The sequence below is a fragment of the Engraulis encrasicolus genome, chromosome 10, assembly GCF_034702125.1.
Source record: "Engraulis encrasicolus isolate BLACKSEA-1 chromosome 10, IST_EnEncr_1.0, whole genome shotgun sequence".
NCBI lineage: Eukaryota > Metazoa > Chordata > Actinopteri > Clupeiformes > Engraulidae > Engraulis > Engraulis encrasicolus.
In genome coordinates this window covers 25,143,595-25,158,300 of record NC_085866.1, presented here as the reverse complement: position 1 = coordinate 25,158,300, position 14,706 = coordinate 25,143,595, and the positions used below count along the sequence as shown (strand labels likewise).

Below are 14,706 nucleotides of genomic sequence, written 5' to 3'. Positions count from 1 at the left end.
GAATTAACACTGTTTTTTATATAAAATCATCTCATCGGTTAATGTATTTAACTGTTAAGTGTTGTCTTTTGTTTTGTTTTTAGTCTTCCTCGACATTTGCTGCCATTTATTGTCCCCGTCCCAACTCTTTTGAGACGTGTTGGATTTATCAAATTAGAAATGAGTACATATGTCCCCCAAAACAATATTTTTTCTCGGTTTTAACACTTAATATGTTGTCTTTTCACTATTCTCCATCTAATGAATAGATTGAATGTTTTGAAATTGATAGCATTTTGATTTTATTCACTGTTTACCAAACGTCCCAACTTCATCGGAGTTGGGGTTTGTATTTGCATTAGGGCACAGTACCTGTGATACGTTTGTTATTACCAAGTTTGTTATAGGTGTGTTGTGTGTGGGTGTGTGGTGTGTAGAGAGAGAGAGAGAGAGTGTGTGTGTGTGCGCGTGCGTGCGTGCGTACGTGCGTGCGTGCATGTGTGTGTGTGTATAGGTGGTCGCCAGTCCATAAGTAGAAGGGTGTGACTTAAGCACCCCATATCGTTATGGAGTAGTACTATGGTGGCTAAGCTTTTAAAAGGAATAGCAAGGGGCTCCACTGGTGGAATGGTACATATTAAGCACATGTCATAGATGGATGTTTGTGTTTGGAATTGAAAATATTGTAGGCCTACTGTACGTATATTGGACCCTCAAAGCCATTGTGACTGTAAACACATACGAGGAGCCACAGCCTAATGGTTAGAGAGGTGGTCTTAAGATCAGAGGGTTGCAGGTTCAATCCCAACCCTTACCAATCCTTTCCACCCTTCATGGCTGAGGTGTCCTTGAGCAAGGCATCTAAACCCCACACACTGCTCCACGGACTGTAATACCCTGTAAATAACTGTAAGGTGCTTTGGATAAAAGCATCAGCTAACTGTAGTGTAATGTAATGTGTTTTTAATATTGTGTTTCTCAAACTTTTTTAGTCGAATTCCCCTCACGGACCACCTGAACTCTGTTGCGGACCACCAGTGGTCCCCGGACTACACTTTGAGAATCACTGTTCTAACAGATGGATGTTGTTTTGTCTTGTGTGTTTCTTCCCCAGCTGCAGTGGACTATCTGGCCAAGAACGTGAGCTTGTCCACGCAGAGGAGGATGAAGCTGGGGGACCACTCGGCCGTGCTGGGCCTGCTGCAGGTGGAGACGGGACAGGCCTACTGATGCCCTCCCCTCAATCTCCATCTACGTCTCCGTCTCCATCTCTATCTCCGTCTCCTCGTCCTTGCCCTCGCCCTCCTCTTCCTCTTCTTCCTCTTCCTCAAACTCCAACCACTAAATGGACAAGAACGTTCTCTGCTCTTTTTTTTCTCCACTTCGCTTTTTTTCGGACACACACCTACGCACGCACAGATGCGAGCATGAACACACATGCGAGTACGAGCACACACACACCACACACACCACACACACACACACACACACACACAGAAAGAGACACTCACCTTGCCCCTTGCCAAACCACATTCCTTCCACCTCTCACCAGCAATCAGCCATGTTGTTTTGCTTGTGTTTTTTTTTCCTTCACTTTTTTGCGCTTCATTTTTGTTTTGTTTTTATTGTTGTTGTTGTTGCTCGCACACCGTGTGTGCTCGTATTCAACGCCAGCAGGCAGGCAGGACCCCAACCGTAGTCAGAGCCTGGTGGTGGATGGGGTACGGTGGAGCTTGTCATGGTGCTTTGGGGAGCTTGTAGGTCAGACTCAAGTGACTCTGTACAGAGCAAACGTTACGTACACACCATAGCACCAGAGAGACACAAATGCAAGTCAAAGCCATTTCAGACTGGGACTCGCTATGTAGCCGTATAGCATCATTCCTTAACACACACCACACCGCCAGCACGGAGCCAACATGGACCCAACATGGACCCAACAGAGGGGGGACGTGACAGTCAACACGGCCCCACATGGGGAGGCACCACCACTGGGTGCTGCCGCTCGACCCCCCCCCCCATTCCAGCCTGGAGCCCTACTCCCCAAACACCCTCCCGATCGCTCTCCAGCAGCATCCACAAAAGGACCCATTCAGGGCCTCATAGGCCGGCGGGGACAAACAACTAAATGAGTGACTTATTGTAACGGGAATGACGGACAGACGGACGAATGGACAGATGGACATCTGAAGCGTCCCTGCATCATCGCTAGACGATGTTAGATGAAAACGCGGATGACCGCCAGAGTCGGACCGCACGCCCGCCCATCCCCGCCCTGCGCCTACCCATCCCGAATTCATTCCACACTATTTTTGACCACATTTGTTTATAGTGCTTTTTTCAAATGAACGATCAAATGAAATGAAAGAAAGAAAAAAATTGCAGCTGTCTTAAATCTATTTGTTATTATTGCAATCGTGGTTGGTCTATACTGTTTATAATTAATGTAATTATAATTTTTGTTTACAATTTCCTTTTTTTGTAGTTTGTTTTTCTCATTTGCTAGTTTTTTTTCATATGACACACATAATTGATGGAGAGGAAAGAAAAAGGTGATTCAAATCCAATTGCCTCTCTGAAATGTATATTTGTGTATGTGTGTGTGTGTATGTGTGTGTGTGAGAGAGAGAAAGAGAGATTGAGAGACAGAAGGAGTGAAAGAAAGAGCAAGAAAGAAAGAAAGAGAGCAAGAAAGAAAGGAAGAAAGAGAGATTTGACCTTCTCCTTTTAATCTTAAGCTTGACATTCCAAAAGGGCTCCTAGACTCAGTGGGTTGTGGAGCTCAGCGGATCCCCCCTGGGAATGAAAGAGCATGGTACGCCCCACGCCCCCAACAATCCTCTTCCGCCCTCTCTACCCTGTATGGACCACATACGGGGGAGAATTCATTAAACGTATTACGGATATAATGCTGAGTGTTTTAGAAGACCAACAGAAAAATCAGTCAACAAGGACCAAACATGAGTCAGATGGGTTTTTTTAAATGTGACTGAGTGCAGCATATGGATGGAAAGGCATTGGCTGTGACTGACTTGTCCTTTTATAATTCAAAGTTCTTTTGAAATGAGTGAATGGAATTCCGGCACGTCTTTTGTATATGTTGAAAGGACTTCCAGCATTTCAGATATGTTTCCAAAGCATTACATACGTACTTGAACATAGAATATGACCGTTGGTAATAGTTAAAAACGTTTTCAAGTCACTTTTCCCACTCATTCAACATTCCACTTGCAGGTGATGTTTGATACAGGGTGTTGAAACACGGAACCACTTTAAATATTCCTCAAAATTTGATGACCTCACTTAACAACAAACGGTATAATTTTGGGGTTTTGAAAAAAAAATAATCTTAACATTTTGTTGACATTCCAGATGCTACAAAGCTTTGTTGAAATAAAGATCATAGCGAACACATCGTATTCTAATTTAAGACAATTGTACCCCCAAGCCAGCATTTTTGTGGAATGTTTGATCATAGTTGTAATGGAGAAAAGAAGTGTATTTTTCATTAATGTTAAATTTTTTCTTTAATGCAATCGATAATGTTGTGGCTTTTATTGAAATGTTCCAGTACTTTCCCATTAGTCTAAACATTCCACTCCAAGGACAAAAAGGAGCATTACAATGTTTTATATTTTAAGGCATCTATCGCAACAAATACATTGAAGCCAACACAAAAGCATATGTAAGTTCATTTCAAGACCACATTTAGGCCTGATGTCTGCTTTCTTTCAGAGCTTTTGTTTCTCACCGTGAAGTATGATGGAGACGACTAGAGATGTCTCAGACACACGCACACACACACACACACGCACACGCACACACACACACACACGCACACGCACACGCACACACACACACACACACACACACACACACACACACACACACACACACACACACACACACACACACACACACACACACACACGTAAGGAAACATGTTGCCATATTTCTTCTTTTATTCTTATTGGACACTAATTTATATCATATTCCAACTGTATTTCAAGGTTCAATTATGACAAATGTAAAGAATAGAAATGAAGAAAATGTGCAATAGTTATGTTGAGTATAGCACTCTATTTTTATTATGACTTGTATCACCCCAACTGTAAGGATGGTTGAAGCACTCAGTTTTTTTAAACAAGATACACACAGAAACATCAGTCTGTCATTGGGGCTCGACAGCATCAGACCTCCGACCAAAAATCTTCACACACACACAAAGCCAGCCCTCTTATTTCTCTGTTGATTTTCTCCAGGCTTTGTAATTTTGTTTTGTTATTGATTTTCTTTTTATTATTATTATTACTTTTTTTGTTTTGTTATTATATTATTGTTTTTATTTCATGTTCAGCATGTGTGTATATTATCATGGCATAATTTATTCTGCTGTGCGAAGTCTTAGAGTAGTGGGAAACTTGTATTGGCATTTACTACCTTCCGCCTGTCGTCGTCTTCACTGTAGCACTGGCGTAATTGTTACTGATTAAAACCTCTAAAACTGGACCAAGGACTACGCCTCTTTTCATTGTGTGTGAAGTTTTTATAGCCTACTGAATTTGTTTTTTAAAAACAAACAGGAATCCGGAGTGCTTCAGGGTCTTCACTTTTTTCCCTTGGTGCACATCAGTGTAGGGGCTCTCAAACTTGTTCTACTATAGAGAGAAGCTGAGGCACTCAAGGTTACATTTTTTTTACTTTTTATTTGGCCACAAGTCCTACGGCCTGAAGAAGGCCTTATGGGCCAAAACACGTAGGCATTGTAGCCATATAAAAAGTTAAAAATTGTAACCTTCAGTGCCTCAGATTTTCTCTACCTTAGTTGATTATTTCAGTCTTTCTGTTTTGTATAATATATGACACATAGAAGCAGCACTATGGAAATATTGCATGAGAAAAACTACAGAATTTAGAGTTGGATGTTTACCATTCTAAACCCAAAATATTCCAGCACATAAGAATGATATGAAACAGTATAATTGGAACATATTTTAAAACACAATAGTTATTTCAGACAGCAAACACCTTTAAACATAATTTGGTAATAATAGGCCTACATAATTTACTGCATCAAATCCATGCACGAACAAAAATATGGTTATTTTTAAAAGCCCATACCATACATTTTGCATATATAGCTACTTCCAGCATTTCATATTGTTACAAAACAAATAAGGGCATTTTCTTGAAAATTATGAATATTCCTAAAAAAACCTCACATACATATATGTACGCGTCTACATATATGCCTATCTTATGTCTTAATCATACACTTTAAGTCATACTTTAAATGGCTTAAAAACTATTCTCAGCACACAATAAAAAGAAGTCTATACGCACTAATGTCTGTAGTATTTCTACAATAAAGATAAGATAATTTGGTCATGCTGGCGGAGATTCATTGACTATTACTATACGGATAATTGTGATTAAAGGTACTATGTTCCATAGAAGTCTAATTTACATTTCACAATTTCCACATCGTTCTGTGTGTTTACATTATTTTAAATGAGTTGTCATCATGACAACATACCATTTAATCTCACATGACAGTTTTTTTTTAATATCAAAATGACACTATACTGTAATTCCAAACATACAATTATGACAATATATTTCCAGCATGTCTTTGGGTGTAATTAATGCATACTCTAACAGCCTTGAGTGAGATATAAACATTTTTACGCTGTTGTTGTGGTTCTGCCTCTCATTTTCTCCTTGTATGTAAACGCCATCATAAGACTTATATCTCCTTTTTAATCCCGCTCACTTAACAATGGCGGAGTATTTATGGAACCTTTGAAGTGGAGTCATGACAGCGTGTCATGATTTAAGATGCTAAAAATACGGCACAGCCAGTAATTGGCTTCATCCCCCAGCAGCAGCAGTGAGCGCTGAAAGAACAAGTGTCGCACGCAAACTAGTGTTTCAAGAGGAGGGCCCTTCTTGGACTCACAGAGGGGCCAGTGTGATGGGCGATGAGGGCCCTCAGGGCATGTCCATCCTTCATGGCCACCCCTCACCTCCCACCCCCCACCTTACCCTTCAGAGAGAAGAGGGGATGGGGGTCCACTCCACTCGACCAAGGCCTGAGCACGGGGATTGAGTCTTGCCTGCCTCAGTGTCCTTCATTCCCACTTCTTGTCCTCTTTTTTTCTATGAGGGTCCAGGGCCGTACCGAGACATTTTCAAATACAGAGGTCAAATACTGTGTGCTGTACTGCATGCTGTACATTTAGAATGCTTCAAACACTTCAGTCAAACTCTTAACCCTATCCAGACTGGGGGGGGGCTAAAAGTGCCCGCACCAACTTTGATGTTGTATAATTCCTTAACGACTTAAGCTATGACTACGAAACTTTGTGACTTTTCCTAACATTTAGTTGGCTACAGTTAGGTACCGAAAAATTAGGTTTTTCATTTTTGCCGTTGCCGTGGCAACGGTTTTCTGACAGGTATGTCTGACCAAAAATCACTTTACCATATCTATGACGCCATATTTTTTCATATTTTTTTGTTATTTCCATTAGCATCAGCCAACTTTGTGAGCATTTAAGTGGTTTGAAGCATAAAATCATTAAAATTTAAGTGCATTACCTAACTTTGTTGGAAAATCCATTATGGCGATATTTTGGGCATAATAACATAATGATGTCATAATGACGTCATAATACCAGATAATTACACAAAAATGATGTCATTCATAGATGATCATATGTAGATCTTCTCCCCCAAGTTTCGTAGGTATACTGTATTCCGTTCATGAGTTATGAGGGGGGGGGTCAAAAGAGCCCCCCCCCCCAGGCCCAGGAATGCCAAAAAAGCCCAGTCTGAATAGGGTTAAGTTTTTTCTTATTAATCACTGCCTTGAGGATAAATGGGGGTGGCGTATACAGACTGAATTTATCATTGTTGATCATATATCGAATCCCATCATTGATAACTTTATGAAAAAAAAAATGCAGAGGACATGACCTCTGTGTCCTCAATGGTAGTTACGGCCATGGGTCCACTCGACCGAGGCCTGAGCATGGGGATAGAGTCTTGCCTGGGTGGGTCTCTTTCACTTCCACTTCTTGTCCACTTGTTTCCCTATGAGGGTTGGAACAAGCTGGAATGGTCAGACAAAAAAAAGTTACACAATATGAAGACAGCTCAAAGGGGTGAGAAGGGGTGCTGAGGGTTCACTCGACACAGGCCTGAGTTGGGGCTTGAGGCTGGTGGCTGCTGGTGCTTTGCCATTGTCGTAAACCTCTGACTCTATGGAAGGGTCGAACCAAGTTAGAATGGCCAGAGACACAAAGTGATCTCTGTGGATGTGGTTGTCTCTCTCAGTGTGTGTGTGTGTCTGTCTCTGTGTTAGTGTGTGTGTGTGTGTGTGTGTGTGTGTGTGTGTGTGTGTGTGTGTGTGTGTGTGTGTGTGTGTGTGTGCGTGCGTGCGTGCGTGCGTGCGTATGTGTGTGCGTGCAATCTCTGTGGATGTGGTTGTCTCTCTCAGTGTGTGTGTGTCTGTCTGTGTGTTAGTGTGTTAGTGTGTGTGCGTGCGTGCGTGCGTGCGTGCGTGTACGCACGCGTGAGTGAGCATGTCTGTACATATGTGAGTATGTCTGAACATATGTGTCTGTCGGTGTGCGTCATCTGCACCTTGCTTTCCCTCACTCAGTGCCTGCGTGAGACGTTTAAGTCTCGCCGACAACTGCAGGAAGTCATTTATTATGTGAGCCATCCAGACACGCAGCACTCATACTGCAGCTCTTCTCCTCCTCTTTATTCTGCTCCCCTCTTCTCCTGTCCTCCACTCTCCTCCCTACTCCCCTCTTCTCCTCCTCTTTATTCTGCTCCCCTCTTCTCCTGTCCTCCACTCTCCTCCCTACTCCCCTCTTCTTCTCCTCTTTATGCTGCTCCCTTCTTCTCTTGTCCTCCACTCTCCTCCCTACTCCCCTCTTCTTCTCCTCTTTATTCTGCTCCCCTCTTCTCCTGTCCTCCACTCTCCTCCCTACTCCCCTCTTCTCTCCTCCTCTTTATTCTTCTCCCCTCTTCTCCTGTATCCACTCTCCTCCCTTCTCTCCTCTCTTCTCCTGTCCTCCACTCTCCTCCTCTTTATTCTCCTCCCCTCTTTTCCTGTCCTCCACTCTCCTCCCTTCTCTCCTCTCTTCTGCTGTCCTCCACTCTCCTCCTCTTTATTCTGCCCCCTCTTCTCCTGTCCTCCACTCTCCTCCCTTCTCTCCTCTTTTCCTGTCCTCCACTCTCCGCACTTTCCCCCTCTTCTCCTGTCCTCCACTCTCTTCCCTTCTCTCCTCTTTTCCTGTCCTCCACTCTCCGCACTTTCCCCCTCTTCTCCTGTCCTCCACTCTCCTCCCTTCTCTCCTCTTTTCCTGTCCTCCACTCTCCACACTTTCCCCCTCTTCTCCTGTCCTCCACTCTCCTCCCTTCTCTCCTCTCCTCTCTGCTCACCTCTTCACCACCATACTCCTCTTCTCTCTGCTCACCTCTTCTCCACTCTCCTCTCCTCTCTAACTCACTCCTCTCCTCTCCGCCTCCTCCTCCTCTCCAGTGCTGATCTCTTCTCCTCTCCATTCTACTACTCTCCCCTTCTCCTCTCCACTCCCCTCCAGCTCTCTCCAATCATCTCTTCTCTACTCCTCTCCTCTCCTCTCTTGTCCTCTCTACACATCTCCTCTCCTCTCCTCTCCTCTCCTCTATCCTCCTCGCCTCTCTCAACTTCTTCTCTCCTCTCCTCTCCTCTCCTCTCCCTGTCCTGTCCTGTCCTGTCCTGTCCTGTCCTGTCCTGTCCTCTCCTGTCCTCTCCTCTCCTCTCCTCTCCTCTCCTCTCCTCTCCTCTCCTCTCCTCTCCTCTCCTCTCCTCTCCTCTCCTCTCCTCTCTCCACTTCTTCTCTCCACTGCACTCCTCTCCTCTGCACCACACCTCACATCCCATCTCTTACTTACACCCATCTGCTCTGACAACTGACCCGCCTTTGCACGCGGCCTGCCTGGCCAGGCCCACACGAAATCCCCCTGGTATGTTATTTACACCCAGGAATCCCCGGCTCCATGTGCTTAGGGTCCTGACTATCCTCAGTGCAGTGTGGTGCGGTGCGGTGTAGAGCGGTTCACTGCCATACATAAGAAGTCATTTGTGCGCCGTGGCAGGCCCACTGACAAGGGAGGGACAAATAAGTCATTTGTCACAGGCACAGGGAATGGAGGGGCCCAGAGTTGGGACCCCATTCCATTACTTGTATACATGGGTTCACTGTGTTTATCAACACAGTATTGTGAAGAGGGGCAAGACACTGGCAGCCAACCATGTGAGCTAATTTTTCGACCGACAGCGGTTTCCAATAATCAGAGTTTGAGGTGTGCGCAGCTAGTTTCGCGCAGTCAGGGGAAAACAAAAATGTAGAACCCATGTATTGAGAAGGGGGCCCTTTAAGATTATTTTGTCCCAGGTCTGTTAAAAAAGATGTCAGTAGGCCCTGTGCCCTGATATTTGCGTCCTGATTAAGTGGATGCAGCTGTCCTGAGCTGTTAGCTCATAAAAAACAACAGGGCCCATTAATCTGTCTGTGGCCTGTCAGCACTTGATTTAAATGGTCAGAATTACGATTCCATGAGCGAATCCTGTGGTACATTAAGGATGATCGATGGCATAGTAATCATGCCATCGTGATAATAAAACCATTTACCTGGGAATACTATTGGCTATCAGTTACTTACCAGCTACTTTCTTGTAAAGAGTTTAGTCATAGCTTAGTCCAATCATGCTAGTATATGGAAACAAGTGGTAATAGCTAGGTGTTAGGGACTTGTTTTGTGGCTGTCGTGTCGTGTGTTCGGATATGATTTTCCCAGACATGGCAACACTGTCTGGTCCTCCTACTACATATCTGTCTGTGTGTCTCAACAGTATGTCTCCATTCAGGGCTGGACTGGCCATCTACCATAGCGGGCATTTCCTGGTGGGCCACACACCCTCGTGGGCCTCTATTTTCAGAAATGTAAAAAAAAAACATTTCTGAAAATAGGGGCCCACGAGGGTGCGGGGCCCACTGGTGAGTCAGCTCTGCGCCGCTAATTATGAGGGTGGGGGCTTTCTGCCAAAAGTGCTAAGGCCCTATTTCTCCCCCAGTCCAGCCCTGTCTTCATTCACAGCAGTATGCATACACCACTGGGATAGCGCAGGAAGGTCAGTTTGTCTTTATGCATAATGCACATGCATCTGGACAATGTGTTGTCGTCTTATGTTCTGCATAGTTGTATGTGGATATTTTTTATGCTGTCTACTGTAAGTAGCGTCTCATGTGCTACACAAGTCATGGGGAAAATCACAGCCTATGCAGTAGTTCACAAAAGAAAGGAATAAAATGACAAAATTAAAGCTTTTTCAATACATGGGTTCTTTTTGTTTATAAAAACGGTGTTGTGAGGAGTGGCAAGACAATGGCAGCCAACCACGTCAGCTAATTTTTTGACGACAGTGGTTTCCAGCAATTAGAGCTTGAGTTGTGCGCAGCCAGGGCCGCGCAGTCAGGGGAGAACAAAAATGTAGAACCCATGTACCATAAATGACATTTGCTGCTCTCTCACCCGCGACCTGAAGAACTTTTGAGAAATGGATCTAAGAACATGGATCTGGTTGAAAACGCATTGGTTTTGGCCTTCTGTTAACACAAGTTTCAAAATCGACATATAAAGAAATCTGGCTTTAAAAATATCCCATTTAGGCCACACTTGTTACATGCACCTGTTACAAAGGTGTTTTAATTTTTATCCACATGTTGGGTTGAAAAAAATATCCAAATTTTTAAATGATCTGGATACGTGTAAACTGCACCTTGCGACCTGCAACTGTCCCTTCAACTAAAGAACTACAAATCAGTGGTTAATCTTAGTTAAATGTTAAGTTATTTGAATAATCTGTTCATACATCATATCATCAAAGATTTAATCTCTCCACAAAATACATTTAGGAGTCTATTAACGCCCTAATAGGTAAATAGTTGCAGTCTAATTCTGAAATCAGCACCAAGCCTGTTCAAGCCTGACATACATTACATTACACCAGCCATAACATCTATAACCTACCCTGCTTAAAAAAACTGCTGATTGCCTTAAAGCAGATGGACCAATTCCCAGCAGATTTCCAAAGTGTTGGTCGCCAGCCAGTCAGCCGCTAGACACAAACCGCTTCATTGAATCCTAATCAGTGCTCAGTGCTGCTCACTCCACTCCTCACCACCACCACCACCACCCTCATTCACTCAGATTTCTCCCCAAAGGAAACACACAGACACAGGCATAGAAAGACAGACAGAGACACAGGCGCACCACCAGGGTTGCCAGATGAGGTTGATGATTTCCAACCCCAAAAATGCTCAAAACCCGCCTACAAGCACAAAATCCCACCCAATTCTATTGATTTCTATGGCAAAAATTGGGTGGGTTTTTCTGCTAAATGCCATTTTTACCCGCACACAGCCATCCTAAGCAGCCCAATTGGGTGGGAAACAGCCCAATCTGGCAACACTGCACACAGCACACAGATAACATAAATTATTAAGCAGAGCTCAGTTAAGCGCAATCAATTACAGTAATTAACCTGCGATTTCTCCCAGGACCTCTTTTTTGTCCTCTTTTTTCATAATTAATTACAAAGGGCCTGGTGTTTTCTTAGTAATAATGTGTATTTGGAACGACTTAAACATCATCATTACAGAGGGGTGAGTGGAGGGAAGGAGTGAGAGGGGGTGGGGTGGGGGAGAGAAAGAGAAGGAGAGGAGGAGAGGAACAGAGAGACTGAAAAGGAGTGGGACAGAGGCAGAGAAAGAGAAAGAGTGAAAGAGGGGCAGATAGAGAGAGAGAGAGAGAGAGAGAGAGAGAGAGAGAGAGAGAGGGTGTGAGAGAGAGAGAGAATGAGAGAGGGAGTGAGAGAGACAGCCAGAGAGAAGAAAAGAAAGATACAGACAGACAGAGAAAGAGAGTGAAATGCCACAAGGTATGGGATGATTGGGGGACATGTTGGAAGAAGTTTCACCCCCCCAGCCCCAGCCTTCCTCCACACCCTCCACCTCTCTCCATCCCGTCCTCCCCACCTTCCTTAAGCTCCTGCCGGGCTATTGTGTTGCGGAGAGCCCTCCGTGTGTCAAACACTTGAAAAATGTCACAGCGCAGAAGGCACTTACAAAGCCTAACATCTCCTTAAATCCCATAATTATTCCTGGGATATAATGTGTACCTGCACACAGGAGCGCCGCACCGTCTCATCTCATCTCCGCACCACACCACACCGGGGGGATTCTCCAGATTCCCACAATCAGCTTACGGCCGACAGATCACTTTGATTGGCTAATAACCCGGCTGATGCCGACGCTGGCTGGGTTTGCCATGCTGGGACGGGTGTTTAAGCAGAGGAGAGGAGAGGTATTGTATTGTCAAGACAGACAATGAGTGACTTCATTGTTATACAGTTACAAAGGGAAGGGGAAAAAAGGTGTGTATTAGGTATGGCTTTTGTGTGTGTTACTGAGTATTATCTGTGAGGTGATTGAACTACTCTAAAATGTTTTTTTTCTTAATACAGGTTGCCAGATATATGGCTTAATAATTATTATACAGATTTACCAACATGTATTACAGCTACTATGAGAAGAAAAGATTTGTCTTAAAGGATAACTTCTGCCAATTTCAATATGCTGTTGTATTGCTCACGCTACCGTTGACTTGTCAGTACATGGTGATGCTGCATTTTTCGTGTCAGCCCTTTCCAAGATCTGAGCTATTCTAATGGGGGCAGATTTTGTTTACATTTAAAAATGGCTTAACATAGGCCTACTCCAAATATTATCCCAAAAGGAATCGCTGTTTGTTAGTTGTCTGCTGATGTTGCATAACCTTTTGGATGTTATTGGGAATAAATCCAGATGTTTTTTTGAAATGTAAACATACACCTGCCCCCATTACAATTACCAGGATCTCGGAAAAGGCTGAAGAAAATACATTTATCAGGTACTGACAAGTCCAGGGTAGTGTGAGCATTACAACTGTATGTTGAAATTGGCAGAAGTGACCCTTTAAGTGTGGCTGTGTGGTAGTTGAATATTGCTGCATCTCTGAGGTGATTTAACCACTTCAAATTTGGTTTATTAATCCCTCTCTCTGACTCTTTCTCTCTGATTCTTTCACTGTCCCATTCTACTGTATCTCTCATTCATCCTTTTCTCGCTCTGTCCCTCTTCTGTATTCTCTAGGCCCGGCGTCACCAATGTCCAAGGGCGCCAGGTAGCCCTCGAGGAGCTTCTGGGGTGCACACCAAGGATATTAATAAATAGTGACGACTACAAGATTTTAGTCAGAGTTAATGTTTTTTCTGAATTTAAATTTGGGATTATTCCTTTATAGCCTATACAGAATATTTCGTATAAGCAAATTATCTTATAAGCAAATTATCATTCAACTTATATGCAAATTATCATTCAATAGTCTGATTTTGACAACAATGTCAAGACATTGGTGGAGGATTTTTGAAGAAAACATAGCCCTTGGGTAGCCCTCTGCAGCCCTCAGTACCCGTCAGACGCGGAAAGGTTGAGCAACCATGCTTGGGCAACCCTCTGTGACATCTCAATACCCAATATCTCTCACCTCTCAATATTGCTGCATTTCTGAGGTGATTTAACCACTTCAAATTTGGTTTATTAATACAGCCAGCCAGATACGTTTTAGTATTTGAATAGATTTACCAATGTACAGTATATTACAGTTACCAAGAGAATGTGTGTATTAGGTGTGACTGTCTGAATTGAGTGAATATTATGGTGATTGAACAACTATGAAATACAGTGCGTATTTCATAATACAGTTTGCCAGACGCAGCTTAGTAATTATTTGTACAGATTTCCCGATGGGTATTTAATGTGTCGTGTCACGTAACTTATCCACACTGATTTGCCCGAGCATGCACTGCACTCTGTTGACTCATGACTTTCTTGTGCCCAGGGCCGTAACGAGACATTTTCAAATACCGGAGTCAAATACTGTGTGCTGTACTACTGCATACTGTACATTTAGAATGCTTCAAACTTTTCAGTCAAACTTAAGTTTGTTTCCATTAATCACTGCCTTGAGGACAAATAAAGGTGGCATGTTGTACAGAACGAATTTATCATTGTTGATCATAGATCAATTTTCATAGTTTATACATTTATAAAAGAAAACTGAGGACATAACCTCTGTGTCCTTAATGGTAGTTACGGCCATGCTTGTGCCCTGTCAAATGGTTGACGGTGTACTCCGCCGCTGGGTGCACTGTAATACAGTGGCTCATTTTGTATGCATAGTTTAAAAAAAAATACATGGAGGTACCCCTTTAGTCCCTTCTGATCAAAACGCAGTGTGAGGTTTTTCGAAAATAGAGACCAAAATAGCAGATATTCTGATAGAATCTTTATCATTTTATAATGATAATTAATTTTCAGTTCATGTACAGTTCATTTCATAAAGATTTACACATTCAGAGCCTCATACAATACAACAATGAATGCCCATAAACCGTCTCCCATCCCTACCACACACTTCTCTCCTTATCACAATTTTAAAGTGTAAAATAAATATATAAATGATATAGTAAAGATATGAATATATTTTTACATTTGACTACTCCCCAGAAATACTGAATCATTATACAGTATGCTATGGGCCGTATTCCCATAATATCTTTACAGT

The 14,706-nt window shown here is 43.2% G+C and overlaps 1 protein-coding gene across 4 annotated transcripts in view; it reads left to right on the top strand.

Annotated features, from left to right (window-relative positions):
- pax7b (paired box 7b) overlaps positions 1-1,886 on the top strand; it is a 100,638-nt gene extending 98,752 nt beyond the window's left edge. For all 4 annotated transcript variants that reach the window (XM_063208461.1, XM_063208459.1, XM_063208460.1 and 1 more), the window contains exon 9: positions 1,094-1,886. In XM_063208461.1, coding sequence (XP_063064531.1) covers positions 1,094-1,209 — 116 coding nt within the window. In that variant the 3' untranslated portion in view covers positions 1,210-1,886. The remainder of the gene's footprint in view (positions 1-1,093) is intronic.
- The last annotated feature ends 12,820 nt before the right edge of the window (positions 1,887-14,706 follow it).